General features: G+C 41.6%; 1 protein-coding gene and 1 non-coding gene across 16 annotated transcripts in view; both read left to right on the forward strand.

Annotated features, from left to right (window-relative positions):
- Positions 1-10,725: 10,725 nt before the first annotated feature.
- On the forward strand, positions 10,726-10,864 carry LOC114011050 (small nucleolar RNA SNORA49). The gene has a single exon (XR_003552792.1). It is a non-coding gene; the product is annotated as a small nucleolar RNA SNORA49 (small nucleolar RNA).
- A 3,748-nt stretch (positions 10,865-14,612) lies between these two features.
- Positions 14,613-19,664, forward strand: part of EP400 (E1A binding protein p400) — a 49,636-nt gene continuing 44,584 nt past the window's right edge. For all 15 annotated transcript variants that reach the window (XM_055796153.1, XM_055796155.1, XM_055796157.1 and 12 more), the window contains exons 1-2: positions 14,613-14,748; positions 16,421-17,777. In XM_055796153.1, coding sequence (XP_055652128.1) covers positions 16,455-17,777 — 1,323 coding nt within the window. In that variant the 5' untranslated portion in view covers positions 14,613-14,748; positions 16,421-16,454. The remainder of the gene's footprint in view (positions 14,749-16,420; positions 17,778-19,664) is intronic.

The following is a 19,664-nucleotide window of genomic DNA, read 5'->3' on the forward strand; positions in this document are numbered from 1 at the left end:
GGCAACGTATCTCGTTAAGAAAGTCTAGACAAGATTAACTTTGGGCACTTCACTGCTACTTTCCCTTGAAATTTTAGTTCTATGAAGAACATATCTGTTTATGTCATTTGTGATGACTACCAGACTCTCAATTTAAATATTCTTGTGCTGGATTTTTGTTTTCATTGAATCAAAACAATACCATGCTTCAAAGTAAATTTCATGTATGTGTGGAAGGTTGCAGGTAAGTATGTGAGAAGATGCAGCAAGAGAACAGTGTGCAAACCTCACACTGTGTCCTGGCAGCGTTGTCCTTTGTGTTTTGTATTAAGCCTTTGTGGATGACAGAATTTATTACCTCAACCTAGGGAGAAACAAGGAAACAATTTCAGTAGGTTTTGCAAAAGACTTTACCAGACACTAATAACTGATTTCAGATAGCCATTGTATCACACAGCTGGGTATAAATCCTTCTTTACAGCAAAACTTTGTGCTCATTTAAATTTAGAGTGCTCTGTAGACAGCTGTATCTCTCTTTTGATTTTAATTAGTGATGCAGACATGCCATGTGATTTTTACTGAAGAAAGAAAAGGAATGAGAAGGAATCGGGCAGATTCTCTAGAGAAGCAGGGTTTGTTCTTGTAATGAAATTCTAGAAGGAGATTTAATTAAACAGAATGAATTATTTTAAGTTTTTATGCAGCACACTTAAAATAAGGGGGGAGGAATCCCAGTGAAAATTTGTGCTGCTTGTGCTTACTTGCCAGCAGTTGCAGGATGCTTGCATGTATTAATAAAAATGCCACAAACTAAATGCATTTTTATATGGACTTTCTTGAGAATTCTGTCCATCTGCCATCTGGAAGAGCATTCCAATTTTGTGAAAAGCCCTGCTCTTCTGATGAGATCTAGAGGTACTGTATTTTAGGAGGTAAAAATAAAGTTGCCAAGACTGGGTACCACTGCATCCCAAACTTCCCTATTGATTTACATAATACTACTGCATCCCAAAGTCCTTGAGAGACTTTACATAAATCTGCACAAGATGTGTTATTCATTGTCATTTAATAAAGGGCAACTTCAGACAGCATAGAATGTTTCCAAGGACTGAATAAGCATTTCTATGGCTTGTTCAGCTAACATTGTTCACAGTGTCTCTGTCTTGGTTTTACATTGTGCAGTAGGAAATGTAACTTTAATTTTGTTTACTTGAAGGAAAATTAAATTCTGCAGCAGATAACAACACTGAGGAAAGAAGGTTTGTGGTCTCTGAAATGTCTACCCAAATTCCAAGAGGCCCTCTGGCACAAACCACACCATGATCATCTTTTGGAAGATATGTAGTGGATGGCAACTGACTTTGTTCGAGGACAAAAGATGGAGGATGACAACTTCCAAGAGAGTAATGTGAATTCAATATTTTCAGCCAGAAAAGTGGGGGGAGAATAGGCAGCATTTTCATTGTTAGGACACAATTGCTGCAGGTGTGCGAGTTTTTGTTTGCCTTTCCACTGTGTTAGTAAAGTTTGGGCAGTACTCCTAAAGGGATTTTATTTTTTTCATTCTTTAGTAATACACTTTTTAGATAGAACAGAATAAAAACTTAAAATGATTTTATGGTTTTATTAAGTTGATTTTAATTGTGGCTCATCATCATGAGGATACGATACTTCCTAAGGAAATATGCAAGAAAAGAGAAACAAGTGAGGGCAGTTGCTGCTTTTACTGCTAGGGAAATTGAACATTTCTGGTCCACCATTAGACAGGTGAATATGAAAAAAACCCCAAACATTAAAAGTCTAAAGAGGTACTGAATAAAAACCTATTGGACCATAACAAGGAGAATCTTACAACTGAGCTTTGCTCAGCCCACGTGGTGAGTATTATCTGTTGGTAAAGATAGCTTCATGTTGTGGTTGCATGAATAATTTCAGGCCTTATATATATGTCATGAAGGAAAGTGCTTCACTAATCCTAGTTGATGCAGTTGGCTCGCTGTGGATGTTGAAGTTTTGATGTGAGTTATTCTTTAGTAGCTCTCTCTTTATGTGGATGACTTCTATTCATGGTCAGTTTTGTACATGCTACTTTTTTCTTTGAGTGCTCTGCATTGTAGCCATGTCTGATGCCTGTCTTCCTGTTGAAGAAATGTTAAATAATTCATAACTGTATTTGTCCTGTCCAGAGGAGTAGGAAGGGCATAGTTAAGGTGTGTACAGTTCTGGAGATGAGAAGCTGTAATGCATTCCACAGTTTTTCAACTATAGTCTGTTAACTTTAACTATAGTTTGTTGAAGGTAGATTGCAAGGGAATTTTATCTGGTTTTTTTCTAGTGATTTCAGCAATACTAGAGGCTGAAGAAAGACAGGACAAGGCTAAAACAGTAGCATTATGTGTCCTGGGAAATGTATCTAGTTACTCCTTGATGCCTGCTGGAAAAATGATTTTGGGGTGGAGGAACAGGGTGAGTGTCAAAGGCTTGTGAAGGAAGTAAGGTTAATGTAGCAAGGTGGGAATGGATGAGTCTGGAACGCCAGTTCTACGAAGACAAATGTTTTAATCACACGCATTGACTTAACTGCAGAGCTTGTAATTTGAGGGTGCTGTCCTGTTTTTGACTCTAGGTAACAAGAGTGTAATACTCTTATTTTCATCGTGTAGGTTGCTGAAACCTTTTAAAGTAACGGCAGCTGCTCTCTGCAAAATCACATGACACTTGGCTCTTCCACGTTGTGGTTTCATTCTGGCATCAGCTGCAAGCTGTTTAATCATGCTCAGATAATGTGTTATTATTGCTACTGGTTTTTATGTTTTATTGCAACTGAATTGTAGTAGAATATTTCTTTAGGGTTTTTTTTCCTTTTTTTTTTTCCTGTCTATTTTTTTTTTTTATAACTTAAGCATGCAGATGGTCTCTCTTTGATGTGATTGAGATGGAAAACAAAATTACTCACTATGAAGCACAAACACTGCCAAAACTGAAAGTGACTAGGAAGCTTATTGAAGAAATCTACTGTTCTCCTTTGACACCCAGACTTGAACCAGCGAAGCTCAAGTCAGGTAGGTATGCAGTGTTCCAGTGACTGATTGCTTTTAACTAACAGGTGAAAATTATTAATAATTGTGAGGGCTGAGAGTTCAGTCAGAAGCATTTGTTTTTCTCGCTGTTTTTTGTTTCCAGACTGATCACTGCTGTATGCCAGTCTTCTGAGGGAAAGCAGACTGCTTTTTACCACTTAATAGTTCTTTTCATTTACAAAGGCTTAAGGGTGATCTTTCCTGACAAACTCAATGGAGTTGAAGTCTGTTGTGGTTTTGATCAAACAGTGGAAGTGACTTCTGCAGTAGAGTTTCCTAAGCAGAATAATTAAATCTTTTCCTTCTTGTTAATTTAAAGTCTATGGTATTTCTGCAAAGAACTTAAAGAAATGGGGGGGCATTGGGAAGGAGGGGAAGAAAAAATAGGTGTTCTGCTAAATTTTGACCTTTTTAGTTTTGCTTTTGACTCCTCTCCGAAGAGCAGTTGGGAGGGTTTATTTTTGAGTCTTGGGGCGAATGTATTTCTGCTGTGGAGCAATGCAGACTTCAACATTTTACAATAAATTAACCTGATAAAATAAGCAGGTGGTTTCTGAAGCCCAAGGCAGCTTGTGTAACACATGGCTGTAGCAGGTGACGAGGAGGATGTCCTGCACTACTTCTGTCCCTTCTGCCAGAAGGGAGCTTTGTCAGTTAATGACATTAAGAATTGGAAGTGATAGCTAAAATATATATATATATATATGTATGTAAAGCAGAAAAAACCCTCATTCTTTTGCCATTTAGACACCTTTAGATTCCCAGAAGTAGTGTACACAAACCAGTTATTGTGAAATCAGCGTTTAAGATTGCAGTGTATTTTTAAAACCAGACTGCCTGAACATGCATGGAAGTAGAGATGCCCTGTTTTTTTGACTTATATTGCACCTAGCCATAGTTAAGATTTGCTCTTAACTAAGTTAAGTTCGATCCTTATTAGCATCTTTTGGGAGTTTTCTTGCTGCCTCCAGACTCCAAAGATGATTAAGGAATATGGGAGATCTGTCATGCTTGTACTCCTCCATCTAACCTTTCAGAGAAGAGCGGAGCCTCAGAGCATTTGATGTACTTGCATTTTACAGTATATTGTGTTTCTTTTGTGTGTTGAGAGAAGCAGAATCCTTCCTGCTGTATACTCTGCAGCTGGATACCTCTTCTAGCTCAGATTACTGACTAAAAATAACTATTTGCTTTTTAAGTTGATTTTTGTATTAGGGTGAAGGGATTACAACTTCTAATATATGGGGTTTGTATGTGTAGAAAGGCAATTTGTTAATTTGTAGGTTATTTACACCTGTGCAGTATGGACACAAACCCAAAGGTTGGACTAGAGACTTCTCAAGGTCTCAGTTGCAGCAGACAGTGGGCACAGCAAGAGTTACAGCAGAATATCGTGAGAAAATACAAAGATGACAACCCCTTGCCAAGTCTTCAGAAAATCAGTGTAGGAAAGGTGAGCTATACATATAAAAAAACCATTGCTTTCTGGTTTGCTGTCCTTTTTTTTTTTTTTTTTTTTAATATTGCTTGAATTTGGGGAAGAAATGAGGTCATACTCAATACATTTGTGCATTATATATTTGAATATCAAGTTCCATTAGCAGTTTTCTAACAGGAATTCACTCACAAAATCAAAACAAAATTCCTTATTATCTCTGTCTGTCTTTTACAAGCAGAATGATACGATTGTGCAAACACTGGAAAATTTGCTGGCAGCGGTGTTGGTCTCTGGCTATAGATCTTAACGAAACTCTTGTCAGACCTGACCTACAGTGTGTGAGACAGCTTTTCACACACATCATTCTTAACTGCCCAGATGTAGGCATCATCACTGTCCCATTCTCTGAGTCTCTGCTGAGCCACTACTAAAGATCATTATTAACTGAGTCTTTTTTATATGATGCAGCCCTTTGGAACAGACTGTTTTCAGATGGTTGGGGCCGTAGTGGAGTTGTTTCAAGCACACTCTTTTTCAGGCCTTTTCTAAATTCTCTACATTTTGATTTCAGCTGTGTACAGTATAAGTTTTTGCATGGTTGAATGGGAAGCATTGTGTATGAAGAGAGACTGAAAATTATATCTGATAATTATTCTTTTGTGGTGTTAATGGTTCTAAGAACTTCTTTCATTGCTAAAATCAAATCATGCAGGAAAAGATCTCTTAATCTGTGGTTGTTTTCCAAAAAAATTCTGCTTAAAATATACCTGTGCATTGTTGAAGCCTTTGCAAAGTTTGTACATTGTCAAATCAAATGAGTACACATGCAAAATACCAATCAAACTGTATCTAGGAAATAAAACAAGGCAACTCATTTATCACTTTTAGCATTTTACAATCCCTTCGTTACCTCTTACTTTATTTGTTCGACAAGGGGAAGTTTCTGGCCAACCTGAAAACGTATCAGTCATAACTAATAAATATCAGTACCCCCCTTTACTTGGGAGTTTGGAAAAATCAACTTGCCACTGTTGTCCTGGATAATATCCTCTACTAATGTTCCCTAGTTTTATTCTATTTGATACATTGGGATTATTATGTAAACACACTTCGCATTGCTGAGTCACTTGTTTTATTACAGTATATAAGTTTTGCCCTATCAATTTCTGATTTAGACTTTTATATAACATATCAGCTCCCCAATGAGTCTTATTATGTTCTGTTAGGGCTGTGGTCCATATTAAATTGGATGGTGCCACTATACGGCCATCTGCCAAATAGGCCCACTTATTTAATTTTATTTTACCATTCATGTCCTGAATTAGCTTTAGGTCTTCTTCAGAATAGTTTGTTTGCTGATCTGTACTTACAGTTTGGATTTTACCATCTGGTATTAAGGATAATTCCTCCTTTCCCACATCCTCTGCTACTCATCTGGCCTCATGGTCGGCCAGGAGGTTTCCAATTTCCAAATCAGTGCCTCAGTGGGTCATTTTATGTTCTTCCTTCCTGGATGACCCTCTTAGAACAAAGGGGGGCATTCCTCACATCCAGGTCTGGCATGGCACATGTTCCCACCACTCAATGCCTACTGGGTTGCAGCCAACAGCAGAGCTCAAGATTCTTCTTGGTGGCAAACACAGAGGCCAACCCAGTCTTGCCCTTGACTATGGTAGGAGGCACCTGACCAACCTTATTCCTTGTAATTTGTTGTCAATGCAGAGTTTCATCTGTGCATCCCATAACAAGTCACTGTCATAGCAAAACACACAGATTCACATTAGTAGAACTACTACAGAGTGTATTTTATCTCAGTTTTTATGCCAATATCCCCCACAGCCCTGCTGACCAAGGGATATTGTTTTACCTGAACTAGGCAGGCCTCCCCCTTATCATTTTCACTGTAGCAGGTAAAGCATTTTTTGCCTTACCTGGAATTTATTCCCAGATATACCTGGTTATAGATTTCTTTTACTTCAGGGGGGTCCTCTCTTCCACTTTTCTGTTGAATTAAAGATAAGCTCAATATTTCAATCACTTGATCATTTTAAACTTTTGGTTTCATTTCTCCTTTAAATGTCTAGATGTTCTAATAAATCTCATCCCAACAAAGATTTTGGTGAATTTGGCGTTCTTATTTTTTTTCTTAGTTTGTACTTTAAAGGTTTCAGGATGTTTTCCTGGTGGCCAGCAGCTCCCACAACTGTAACAAATTCTTTTCACTGAAGTTTAACACCAAATAAGTTCTTAAGTCTTTCATAACCAACTTTCCTAAATTTCCCCATCAAAGATGCACCTTTATTCTCCGACCCATAGCCTGCCCTAAAGGGACCGTTACCTGTCCTGTTGTGCTGCAAATGCTGCAGCAATTGGGGTGACATTGTCAGGTCCCTCTGCTCAATTGTCAGCAACAGCAACCCCCTCCTCCTCACCATCAGAAGGATTCAGGGCAGGAGATGCTCTTCCTGCTCTGCAGGTTACACAAGCCTGCCTCTGCAACAGCACTTCTGTTTTAACTCTTTCTTACCCTGAATGCCAATCTGCTCCTTGTTGCTTTAAGTCTGTGTTCTTACATGTCATGCCTTTGCAGGCAACAGCAAACACCCTGCCATGCATCCAGCATGACTCTGCCGCACCTTCGAGGGGGTACGGGGGTTTGTACAAACTCACCCCAATACTTTAACACTTTCACAGGCTCTTTGATTCTACACACACACTCTCATCCCCCACTTCAGATCTTACATACATTAGTACAAGTTTTTATCTTACAACGTGTTTCATTCTGGTTGCTCCACAGAAGGAACCACAACCTGAGCTCCTTTTTTTTTTTTTTTTTAAACATACAAAAATTTCAACAAGAACATCTTTCTAGTTTAGGTCACATTTTTTCCCTATCCTTTTCTAGAGCCATAATCAAAGATCAGGTGGTGTCAATCCCGCACTCCTGTCACACAAACATGTCTGCACACATTACTTCATCCCACTTTTGTTCTCTACGAAGAAACAGCATAAGCTGTAAAATTGTGTTGTAATATAAGACTTCCTTCGAGTGGCCATCTTTCACCATCACCTAATGTATACAAAGGCCACCAATTCTGACAATATTTTTAAAATGTCTTTTTGTTCAAATTTTCACTGGGAATTCCGCCAAATTCTTTCCAATGCTTCAAAATACATCCCAGGGGTGTTTTGGTATTTATTTCTTGGCTCGGTCTGCCCCCCATCTTCCTAATAAGTCTGGTATTTGTCTACAATGTATTAGTTATTACTGGAGGCACTATACTTATCTCAGAACACACACCACAGTTCAAGACCTCTATTTAGCCTTATTTCTTGGTCTTTTTTTTTTTTTTTTTAAAGGAGATAATATGTCTTAGACACTTGCCACCCTTTGTTCGAGTATACAGACAGCACCTACGACACTAAGGGCAGAGGTTAATTCGTGCTTTTTCCAAATGATGTTAGCTCTAATGTTTTGTCCAGTCTCCTGCTCTAATTTCTAATTATACATTCTAACACTTCATAAATTGGTTTTTCAATTGCTCCGTCCCTCTCTGGCCGGCCCCTTGCGGGGAATACGGACACGCAGATCATGACTCCTCACTCGCTTTGCAGTGACATTCACACACATCACACTCTCCGGGCGGCCCTCAGTCACACGGGCAGTATGTTACAAGGTACCGTGCAGTTACATACAACTCTAGTAACGCTGACAGTTCGCGTTATCACACAAAGTACGCATTTCAATGAACAATTGCCAAAAAACAGATTCTAATTTTTTTCTGGCCTTAAGCAGAGTGTTAAGTTTTCAGCTATTTGCCTAGAATTACCAGATTTGGTTTTTTTTTCAACATACATTTCATAACTCTAATTTTGAACATGTAACAAGACAACACACAGAACAAACAAGACACAGAGCGCTATTTCAGTTGTTACATTCTAGGAATTCCCCAAATCTTAAGACAACCTAAAGGAAGTTTTTAGCTTCCCAAATCTTAAGACAATCAAATAGGGCTATTACCCTTTTCAGAAGGCGTCCCTTCTTCTCAACCCTGCGAGACGGCATACCGTCTTTCGTCTTATAGGGTAAAACCAAATCTTAAGACAATCAAATATTCAAAAGAAAGAATAAATATAAATACCTTTTATGCTGTGCAGAAGTCCTTGTCCACCTGTGTGAGAAGCCGAGGGGTAGGGGAGTCTTGCCAACAGAAGATGCAGTCGGGGGCCCTGAGGGTCCCCAGGCCCCTGGATTCCAGCACTGGTGGAGAGTTCTCCTGGCTGGTTCGCCAAATTGATGCCCAAACAGCACAGAGTAACTGCTCAGAGACGAATTTTGTCTTTAAGCAGCAACTCCCACCATATACTCAATAATTCTTTACACTATATGCGCTTTAAAACATATAGAGGTTTACACTCACCCCTCGGATGCTCAAGACAGTACTCACACACCAACATTCCTATTAAACAGAAATGTTCTCACACTTCCAACATAAAATAAGTATAATATTTAATATTAATCCTATAATTATTAATCTTACATACACAGATTAACTCCAAATTATCAAATGTTTCAGTCTTCCAACTAAAACACGGATTTCCAATATTACCTTAATATTAAAACAAATACCAAAACAGAATCAGAGTTCTTCAATATCAGAACAAGTACCAAAACCAGAACAGAATCAGAGTTCCGATATTTCAGAACAGGTACCAAAAACGGAACAGAATCAGAGTTCTGGTATTTTCTTAATATCGGAACAGGTACCAAAACAGAATCAGATGTATACCTGGGATGCTAGCTACCCGGTATATGCCATCCTGCGTAAGTATACAATGATCTTACACCTTACGGACAGCTTTACAGATGGACCGGTCCCAGAACAGAATCCGAAACAGTACTGTTTAAAATATAATATTAATATAATATTTACAATTAATATATTTGAATAAAGATAGTACCTTCGCTCCGTAAGATGGAGTCCTTGTCTGCTCCTGCGGTGATCCAGATGAGATGAGTACCCCTCCGGGAAAATCCCCGGGGGTACCCTAGGGAGTCCCCGCTCTCAATGGGTCCCGCAGCCGAGCAGAGGAGGTCCCATCTGGGTCGTCAAATTGATTTGAAGAATCAGTTACCAATATTGGAATGAGTGGAAGTTATCTTTATTCGGCAGCTCTGGGTGCATGGGGGATCGCTCCACCAAAGTCATGCACACCGAGGGAACCTTTCAGCCCCCTCTTTATACAAGTCACTCATGTCTATTCATTAACTTTCCGGGAAGTCATTAACATATCTCACACCTGGACAATTAGCACATTCCATTCAAGGACCTAGTATATCTTCAAGGTAACAACATTAACATATCTCGTGCCTTGACAATGTCCTTGAGGAGTTGTCTCTGTGCAGACTCTATTCCTTAGCAGTCATGTTTAAAGTCTCCATCTTTGCCACGTTGCATGTACAACAGGAATCTAAGACAAAATGTCCCTTTTAAAGATAACCAACCCAAGGACTTAGCAGTTTGTGCATCCATCATATTGCAATAAGGGTTAGATATCACCCGACTTTAACTAAACATAGGTGCGTCATCCTCTAGATAAGTGGTACAGCATTCGCTACTCATTTTCTCTGGCTGTTGAATGCTACCTGCAGAACCTTCAAGCTCTTATTTCATAAAAAGGCAAGATGGAAGCTCTAGCTGTCTTGCTTTGGAAGCTGACAGCAAGAGGACATCGTGTGTTGTTTTTGACACGGTGATTCCAATGCTCGATATACTGGAGCTTTTCTTGAACTTCCATTTTCTCATGTACGTAAGAGTTAATAAGAGCGGTGCTCACAGTTGGCATTATCTGGTAAGAGAACCTCTTACTCAAGATAATGGTTAATAGATGCTCATAGTGGAAGGGAAAATGCTAAAGCGAAGTCTAATACATTTGCAAAATTAGTTTGCATAATGTCATGAGTTATTTAAGCAAATTATGTTTGTAGCTGTAGCACAAACTATGTATTATATATGGAATTTGTCAGTCATATTACTATTTGATGAGGCATCCAGGGTGTTTCCAAGAGGTATGCCACTAGTTGTCCTACATTTATGACTAATTTGTGCTTGAAATACAGATGTTTTATTTCACAATAGCGTTTTGATTAGTTGCTTTTGCTTTCATTATCTGTAGCTATCTACATTGTTAGTACTTTATGTGTAGTTGCTGTTTTCCTGTTTGGCACTTCCTCAGCCTTACTCCAGGGGCTTTTGTTTTTTGTGGAGTGCCCTGGCATTGCCTGAGGGTAAATTGAAAGTATGTTCATTTCCCTCCCCAGTAAGATTTTCAGTATCCTCTGGGGCCTACAATTTGAGCAAACATTAACAATATAATTAAGTTATTCTTTTCTTATTTTTTATTTCAGATTGTGTTGTTATGCTTTCTGTCTGATGCAGTATAAAACATAAAGCAGTACTTTGCCTTAAAGCAACACAAGGCAGCACAGTAGAAGGGATTCAATCTAGTCAATAGACAAGAAAAATGATGAAGCATGCACAGAATGTAATAACCCAGTCAGGTGTGCTTAGTCATAGGACATAATGTGACTACTGTCATAGATCTTTAGGTTTTTATCTGGTTGACTGCACCATAAATTAATAGTTCTAATGCTACACAAATTAATTTTGAACTGTGTAGATCAGTAATGTGGGCAGGCAGATAACTTAAAATGTTTGCGCTCTTAACGTAGGTTGAGGAAGTAATAAGAAAGCAATTTTTCTGATCTTCTCATTCTGTAAATTAGAGTTTTAGAGATTTATGCTTTATTAATGTGAATTTGTAATTAAGTTGAATTTTAGGAATCCATAAAAAACTTCAACCAAGACAAGCAATTCTTCTGTGCTATCCTTTCTTCCCACACTTCTGCCACACCACAGGTGTCAGCCATGCAGATGGGAATACTATTGTCTTCTATGACACTGATTTAGATCTGCTGATAGATACAAAGGCTAAAGAATCATGTGATAAAATTGCAAGAGATGGAGATATTCACATATACAGGTGACTTTTACACTAAGAAATAGTATAGATTTTAAAAAATAAAAAATAGAGGGAAGATGTTTTTAGGTGAAAGTAGGATTTATGGTTGAGGTTGTCCTTTAAGTTTAGTAGTTCATTTGGTCTTTTAAAATCCCTTTAAAGATTAGATCAGTCATACATGCTTCTTCCCATCAGAATAAAGGCAAAATGAAAACCCTGCCCTTTCCCTTACCGTATCTTCTGTTCCTGTCTTTCCCTCCCACTTCCATCTTGCAAGCCATCTAAATTTCTGCGTTGGGACAGTTAAAACGAACATTAAGATCTTTGGGTGTTTTCTGCTCTTGATAAACAATAAATGTCCTTCTTGATGGTCTATCATTGGATTTCAAATCCACTAGTGGTGAGATGCTGATGTTCATGTAGTTCTAAGATGTACTTGGCAAGCTTCTCTCAAGTGACTGTTTCTTTTCCTGGAAAGATGTGTTGAGAGTGGAGGGGAGCTCTTTTTCACCTCACATCACTGGCCAGGTACACAGGGGTGTGCAAGATAGACACTGTTAGCAAATGCACTGCTATTGGAAGGATTTTTTTTTTAAATGCAGTTGAATAGAAGACAATACTGTTTATTGTTCATTTTTGAAAATAAGTTCTTAAAAGAACCTGGTGTTTTGAAAATATGAAATCAGATGTAAAAAAGAAAGTTTTCCTTTAAGAAACCAAAAAATGAGTAGAAAACTTCCTTTGAAAATACCTGACGGACTCTGAACAAGCGTTGGTGCTCACTGCCATAGGTGAGGAAACAGCTGAGTTTCAGAAAGTGTCACTGTTTTTTAGGGAACAGTATTTAATGAGTTTTTGGTTTACAGGCTTGTAAGTAGTAATTCTGTAGAAGAGAGACTGTTGAAAAAAGGTATTAAACATTTGATTTGAGAAGTGGCTGCTCAGGGAGATCATTGTTCAACACATTTTTTAACTCAGGTAGTGTAACATTAAGAATGTGAGCAGTTCTTTAATGATATGTAAAAAAGTGCTTTATTAGATCAGAGTCAGAATTTTAAACATTGTCTAGTTTTACATGTATTTCCAGACTTCTCGGGGTGGTGGTGGTATGTGATCACAGTTAAAATAGTAAAAATCCTGAATTGTTAGCTCACATAGAAAATCAGAAGATAAAAATATCTAGAAAGATACAGTTCAACAATAATTTTACACTATTTTTGGCTGGGATTGCAGAGGCTGGGAATAAGGAAGAGTAACAAGAGTTTTTGGAAGACTGAAAATTGTTCAGTATGGGTTTGGACTGCCAAATCCCTTTCCAGTGCATCATCTGTCCATTCCAGATTCCTTCGCTCTTCTGCAAAGTTGTCTCATTTTTCAGCATTTTTGCAATGTCAGGAGCAAGCAACCCTGATACATAATAATTTTTTTGTCAAGTGAGAACCTTCTGTCACAATTATTGATACAATTAGAAATTAATTTTGGGGAAAATCTTTACGTGTCCTCATGGCAACAGTCATGGATTTTTTCTACTCAGAAGTAAAATAATTAAAAAGAAGCCTGTCGCTGTGATAACCCCTACCCCTTCTGTCCTTTTCTGTTGTCGTAGGCACTGACAGGACAAATAGCTCCACAACTGCAGGAGAAACAGCCTAGCTGGAATCAAGAGGAGGGACAGTGCAGCTAATCCAAACCCAGTGTCAACCACAGGGGGAAGCACAGGTGAGAAACAAAGCCATGATTGCCATGTGGTATGCGGGCTCATTTCACTCCTGCAGTTGTAGGCATGTTCCTCCTGGCTGAGTGAATGTATAAGCCCAGATTCATGTGCGCTTGTGGCATCAGTTTTGCCTTTGCTGAGGCTGTGTGTAGGACTCGGCAAGCCTGGACGATTGGGACATTGAGTAACAGGAGCATTTCATTTCATCTGAGCTGAGGTGATGGACTTAAATGTTGCTTAAAAACTACAGTCTTGTTGTTCAAGGATACAAGAACACTATTCAGAGAATAATTACAGACAAGCTCTTTCCTAAAGATACAGGATCTTGGGCTTCATCCCAGAGTAGATTTTATGATGCTGGAAACACATTCCATATATAGGCTGGAACAATTGTAGTTTTATGGTACTAATAAATACATTGAGAAAGTAGAAGTCTATCTCCGTCATTGGAAGAATTTTTTAGGACTTCATACCCTCTTTTGTGATCACTTCAGAACACCTGTCAATGTTAAAAATACCATGTATCTTATGATTCCAGGCTTGGGGACGTGCGCTGCCCTGCTGTATCCGTGTTACAGTGAGGGTCCATGGTGCCCGCTGCTCCAGCACGGTGGGAGCCCACAGCCCCCCACCGGATTTTCCCAAGTGGAAGCATTTTGACAGCATCAGTAGTAGCCATCACTCTGACAGCTGTGCAGGTGCTTTTGGTGACTCTGCTCAGATCAGATAACCTTTTACTTTTTTATTTTCAGTTCATATTTTGGTATTGAAAATAAACTATCAAATCTCTATTAAATAGCACTGCTTACTGTTATTAAGTTTATTAAGTAAAAATGATGGGAGTAGTCTTTCAGGAAGTCTTTTACGCTTCAGAAAATAGTATCTCCCCAGATGCTGTATTATTTAAGTGCAATTAATTTTAATTACACAGACTTTTAAACACCGCCCTCTTTGTATACTCTCACTTATTTTCAGTTCCATCTCAGCTTTATCGCTGTACTTTGAGCTAGTAACTGATATTCACCAAAGATTTCAGATCTATTAAGAAGAGCCGGGAGCCGCGTGCTGATGCTCAGGCCTGTGCCGGTGCCCGTGGCGGCGGGAGGCGCGAGGAACGCGGCCGTCGGTGCGGTCTCCTGCAGGGCTGAGCCCAGGGGCTGAGGCTGCGCTTCGGTGCCGCCGAGCGCGGCGCTGAGTCGGTGTGTGCCCAACCCCGCCGCTGCGGCCCGGGGGCACTTTCCTCCGCGGGCTGCGGGCCGAGGCCCGGCGCTGCCCCCGCCGCCCCCCCGCCCGCGCCTGACCCGCCGCGCTCCCTGCCCCGACAGGCGGCCCGGGGCGCGCATGCGCGGGGGCGGCGCAGGCGCAGCGCGGCGGGGCGGCGCAGGCGCGGAGCGCGGCGCAGGAGGCGCGGTTTGTCTCCTGCCGGCGCTGGTAGCGGCTGCCGCTCCGGCCGCCCCCCGCCCCCCGCTTCCAGTGAGGAGCGAATGGAAAGTCTGGCCCCGGCGCCCGCGGTAAGTGGGGCCCGCTGGGTTCGGGGGTCCGGGGCGGGGGCGGCCGGGCCCCGCTCCTCCCCGCTTCCCCCCCCGCCCCAGGCCTCAGGCCCGAGGCCCGGCGGCACCGGTCCCGGCGGCGGGGGAACGGGCCTTCCCTGCGCGGCGCCCGGGGTGGGGGGTGCCTGGCCGGGCCGGCCGCGTCCCGCCGGGGGGGGGTCTCGGGGCGCGGGTCTCGCCGTGGGGCGCCTGCCGCCAGCTCGGGGCGCGGGGCCGGCGCGGCGGCGGAGTTGAGCGCTCGCACACAAAAGGCGATCCCGGCCGGGCGGGCAGGCGGAGGCCGGCGGCGTGCTGCTGCGCTTCCTTACCCGCGCGTCCTGCGGTAACTGCTTCCACTCGGGCCGCAAACGTTAGCGAGTGCGGGTAATTAAAATAATAAGGCCTCGTTACCGGCGGTGGTTGGTATCATTTGAATCTTAATGATTTGGTGCCAGCGCTGTGGAAGAGGCCACAGTCCCGCGGGGCGCTGGCGTTGTTATCCCTTCGGGAAGCGGTGCCGGCCGGGACCGGGCTGCCCCTGCACTGCCCGGCGCTGGGCTGCAGCCCCCCGGCAGCACGTGTGCAGCGCGGCCGGGGGGCGCCTGCGGCCGCGGGGCCTGCGCGGGCTGCGCTGTGGCGCTGGGGGGGGCGGGGGGGCTGTGGCCGGCGGGGGCTGTGGCCCGGCGGTGCCGTGTGGCCCACCCGCCGCTAGCGGCACAGGCGAGCGGCACCGTGCTGGAGGGATGCTTGGACCGAAATACCGAAAATGAAACTGCTTTTTTCAAAATAGGAGAGAGATTTTTTTGGGAGAAACCCCCGCCAGGTTCTATTTTTCTTTTGCTGCTGCTATGTGACACCCAGCACTGAATCTACCTGTCAGTGCACGTCAGGGGAATTTTTGTTTCTTTATGACTGAAATACAAGAGCAGGATGTTTTTTGATTTTTGGATAGCTTGGCTCAGTAAAGAAGCCAAGAGAAGCAGGTTTGGATTAATCGTCACCCCTTTAAGGGGTTAGCGTTCTGAAGTAAAGAGAAGGTAGAGTGAGGTGTCAGGTACAGTATTTCCTCAAACATCTAGATGTTTCAGAGTGAGATTTTTTTATTATGCTTTTCTCCCTCATTAGCTGGAACGATAAAGTTGAATAGTCGCCATCCACTTTTACCGTGGGTTTAGTTGCTGTTGAGGAAACATACTGTACTTTTTAAGCAACTGTTGTGTTTTTGAGAACATTCTGTTAAGTATTAAAAGCACTGAAACACTGGTCATAACTAACGCAAAAAAGAGTAGATAGTTTTGACAGCAGAGGCTGATGATGTGTGAAGTTCCATGGAAAAGGAAGAAAGTTTTGTGTGTGGTGGTATTTTTTTCTCAATTGTTTGAAGCCATCTGAACTAGCTCAGAGGAACGTAATTTGTAAAACTATTCAACAGCACTTTGTTAGCTAGAGAAATGTATGAGGGATTTCAGTGAGCTTTTATGGTGCTGAGGGTTTTGGATGACTTGGCTGAGGATGTAAAAGCATTTTAAGTAGCTGCAAAGACGGGAGAACTGAGTTCTTACTGTAAGGTTGTCTTTTGAATAGTAACTAAATAGTTTTAGTTACAGAAATATTTGTACCTTCCCTGAATTTCTGTTTTTGTGTATTTCTTTAGAGTATACTATAAAAAAAACCCTACAACAGTGAGAATGCACCATGGTAACGGTCCTCAGAATGCCCAGCGCCAGCTCCAGAGGTCCAGGTCCTTCACAGGCAGTGAGGGAGAAGAGCAACAGGCAAATTTACCCCAGTCCCCTGCAGCTTCTTTTGCACCTTCTGCAAGTCCGTCTGCACCGCAGTCCCCCAGTTACCAAATACAACAGTTTATAATGAGTCGAAGTCCAGTAGCTGGGCAGAATGTGAACATCACTCTGCAAAATGTTGGACCAGTGGCTTCAGGAAACCAGCAGATAACTCTTACCCCACTGCCAATTCCAAACCCAACGTCACCCAGTTTTCAGTTCAGTCCCCAGCAGAGGCGCTTTGAGCATGGATCCCCATCGTATATTCAAGTTACTTCACCGCTGCCTCAACAAGTTCAGTCTCAAAGCCCTACGCAGCCTAACCCTGTGCCGGTGCAGACGCTGCCCAGTGTTCGGGCGGGCACTCCGGGCCCCGGCTTGGGTATGTGCAGCCAGAGCCCTACTAGAGGGTTTGTGGATGCTAGTGTGCTTGTGAGACAAATCAGCTTGAGTCCTTCGAACGGTGGACACTTTGTGTATCAGGAAGGACCAGGAATTGCACAAATTGCTCAAGGAGCTGCCACACAAGTACAGCTTCCATCTTCTGGGACACCTGCCACGGTAAGAGAACGCAGGCTTTCACAGCCGCATTCGCAGTCTGGTGGCACCATCCATCATCTCGGTCCTCAAAGCCCAGTAGCTAGCGGAGCCAATATGCAATCTTTGACTAGCCCGGGCCATATTACGACGACCAGCCTGCCGCCCCAAATCAGCAATATTATCCAAGGGCAGCTTATGCAACAGCAGCAGCAAGTGCTTCAAGGACAGCAGCTGGGTAGACCCATTGGATATGACAGGACTTCTGGTGGATTGATAGCAGGAGTTGGAGGGCCTAGTGCATTTGGAATGACATCACCACCTCCTCCCACAAGTCCTTCACGGGCCACTGTACCGCAGGGGCTATCGAGTCTTCCTCTTACTCCTACAGTTAGTACAGCAGTGAAAAAACAACCCAAAAAACTGGAGGAGATTCCTCCTGCCAACCAAGAGACTGCTCAAATGAGAAAACAATGTTTGGATCATCACCACAAGCAAATGGAAATTCTTAAGGAAACTTTTAAGGAATGTTTGATCGAACTGTTTTTCCTGCAACATCTTCAAGGGAATATGATGGACTTTTTAGCTTTTAAGAAGAAACATTGTGTTCCACTGCAAGCATACCTGAGGCAAAATGACTTGGATCTGGAGGAGGAAGAGGAGGAAGAACAATCTGAAGTCATCAATGATGAGGTAAGAAATCTGTTGGTTAATGTTTTGGAATAAAATTGTAGATGAAGTTGTGGCACCTGGATTGTTAAGTATTAGAGAATGTGATAGTACCTGAAAAATCATTTTTACTTGATGAAGTATGGCAATTTTTCTTTAAATAGTTGGCCTAAGAGAGCGTGGTTCTGCTAAGTGGGGTGATTCGACAGGTTGGTTTGAGTGTGCAGTTAGATGTTTGTATTTGAAAGAAAAGAATAGAGAGGTGAAGGGAGCTTTCACTGACCTAGTTACAGTGTCAGCCAGCACACAAATAAAGATGGCATTGGTGTGGAAGCTGTTTTAAATGATTGGAATGAATATGGATAGGAATCGTAGATTAAATTTCACTTTCTAGACTTACACAAAACGGAAAAGAATGAGCAAGTCTTATAACAGGTTAACCTTTATTTGACTTGTGTGATTTCTGACCATAGGCGTTACTGAAGTTCAGTGTTGCTGTAGCCAACAAAAACCCTGAATTGATCTTATTACTCGGAGGGAACATGTGAATCGTGATGTATATGGGTCCGTGGTAATGAGTTAGGTTACTTAGGCTGTCTTAGAGCTCTGTGTATGTCTTGCTGTCTAAATGGTTAACCAAATAGCACTTTACAGACTGGACATTAACCAGTTAACTCTGTTATTTATGCAAGGGTTTAAAATTGCTAACTAACTTGAATTCACTGTTTATTAATGGCAAAGGACTTGAAATAAGCTTGCTGCAGACAGATGCCATACAACTTTTCCTGCACGTTTGTACCTATTTGTTAGCTCTTGACCAGTGCCTGCCTTGCGCAGAGCCTGCTGCGAGCTTGCCCGGCAAGTGCTTGCAACAGGGTAGATACAACTGATGCCACTGCATTGCTTGGCACGCATAAATGCCTTTTAAAATTTGTAAAAATACATACGGGTGTATAGTTGTCTGTTGGTAAAGAACCAAACCAAAGCTGTTATGTAAAGAAACTTGTATTGCTTTGAAATATCTGTTAGAAATGAGTGTCTTCAGTGAAAGCTGATGACTCTCTTAGGTGTGAATCATTAGTGATCATAACTTCAGTTGGAATTTGTGGAAAATTTGAACAGTACAACAGTTGAAGTTTAATTTCTCATTTCTTTGGGGCCTAAACATCTTGACTAGGAAAAATCTATTTCTGCTTGTGATAGTTATTGGTAATTTTGAAGGAATAATTTCTTTTTGTATATGTAAAAATAAAAGATAGCCTGTTACTGTAATTTATTGTCAGTGGATATTCAATTTATATATTTTTTCATCTGATTTGTGTTTTGTCAAATTGTTTAGGTGTTCTTGTTGGGTTGCGTGTTTGTCAGCTGCAATACCAGGTATTTTTAAAGACAGTATGCGCATTGTGAGAGAACTTGAGCAAGTGTAAATTGTATAGGTTCGTTGAAGTCAGTGGTGCTACTACAATTTACATCAGTTGAGGTTCTACCCCTTGGTTTTTCGGGTTTCTAGTTTGCTGTACTTCACTTATTTCTTGTGATGGATCGTCTTTTGCTTGTCTGTTTTAACTGCTGGAGAATTTTGTGAAGTGCATTAACAAAAGTCTTTTAAGTGTTTTCAAATGATGAATCCTTTTGAAAGATTAAGACATCTTTTGAGTATGTTCTTTCTTTGTATTTTTTTGTCTTCTCTTTTATTTCCCCCTCCCCCCTCTTTATCACTTTCTGCTAAAGCAATGCACTTCATCCCTTGCCTGGAAAGGTTGATCGCTTTGGGAATTCAAGGGGAGAGCGAATGGTGGCTGTGCTCATTGCTTAAATGAATGTTGGAGCTCTCTTAAGTTCAAACTGTCTGTCATGCTAATTTGTTGTCCGTTAAGAGCAGCAATCATTAAATGTAAAACACACTTT

Source organism: Falco peregrinus, chromosome 2, assembly GCF_023634155.1.
Source record: "Falco peregrinus isolate bFalPer1 chromosome 2, bFalPer1.pri, whole genome shotgun sequence".
NCBI classification, from domain to species: Eukaryota; Metazoa; Chordata; class Aves; order Falconiformes; family Falconidae; genus Falco; species Falco peregrinus.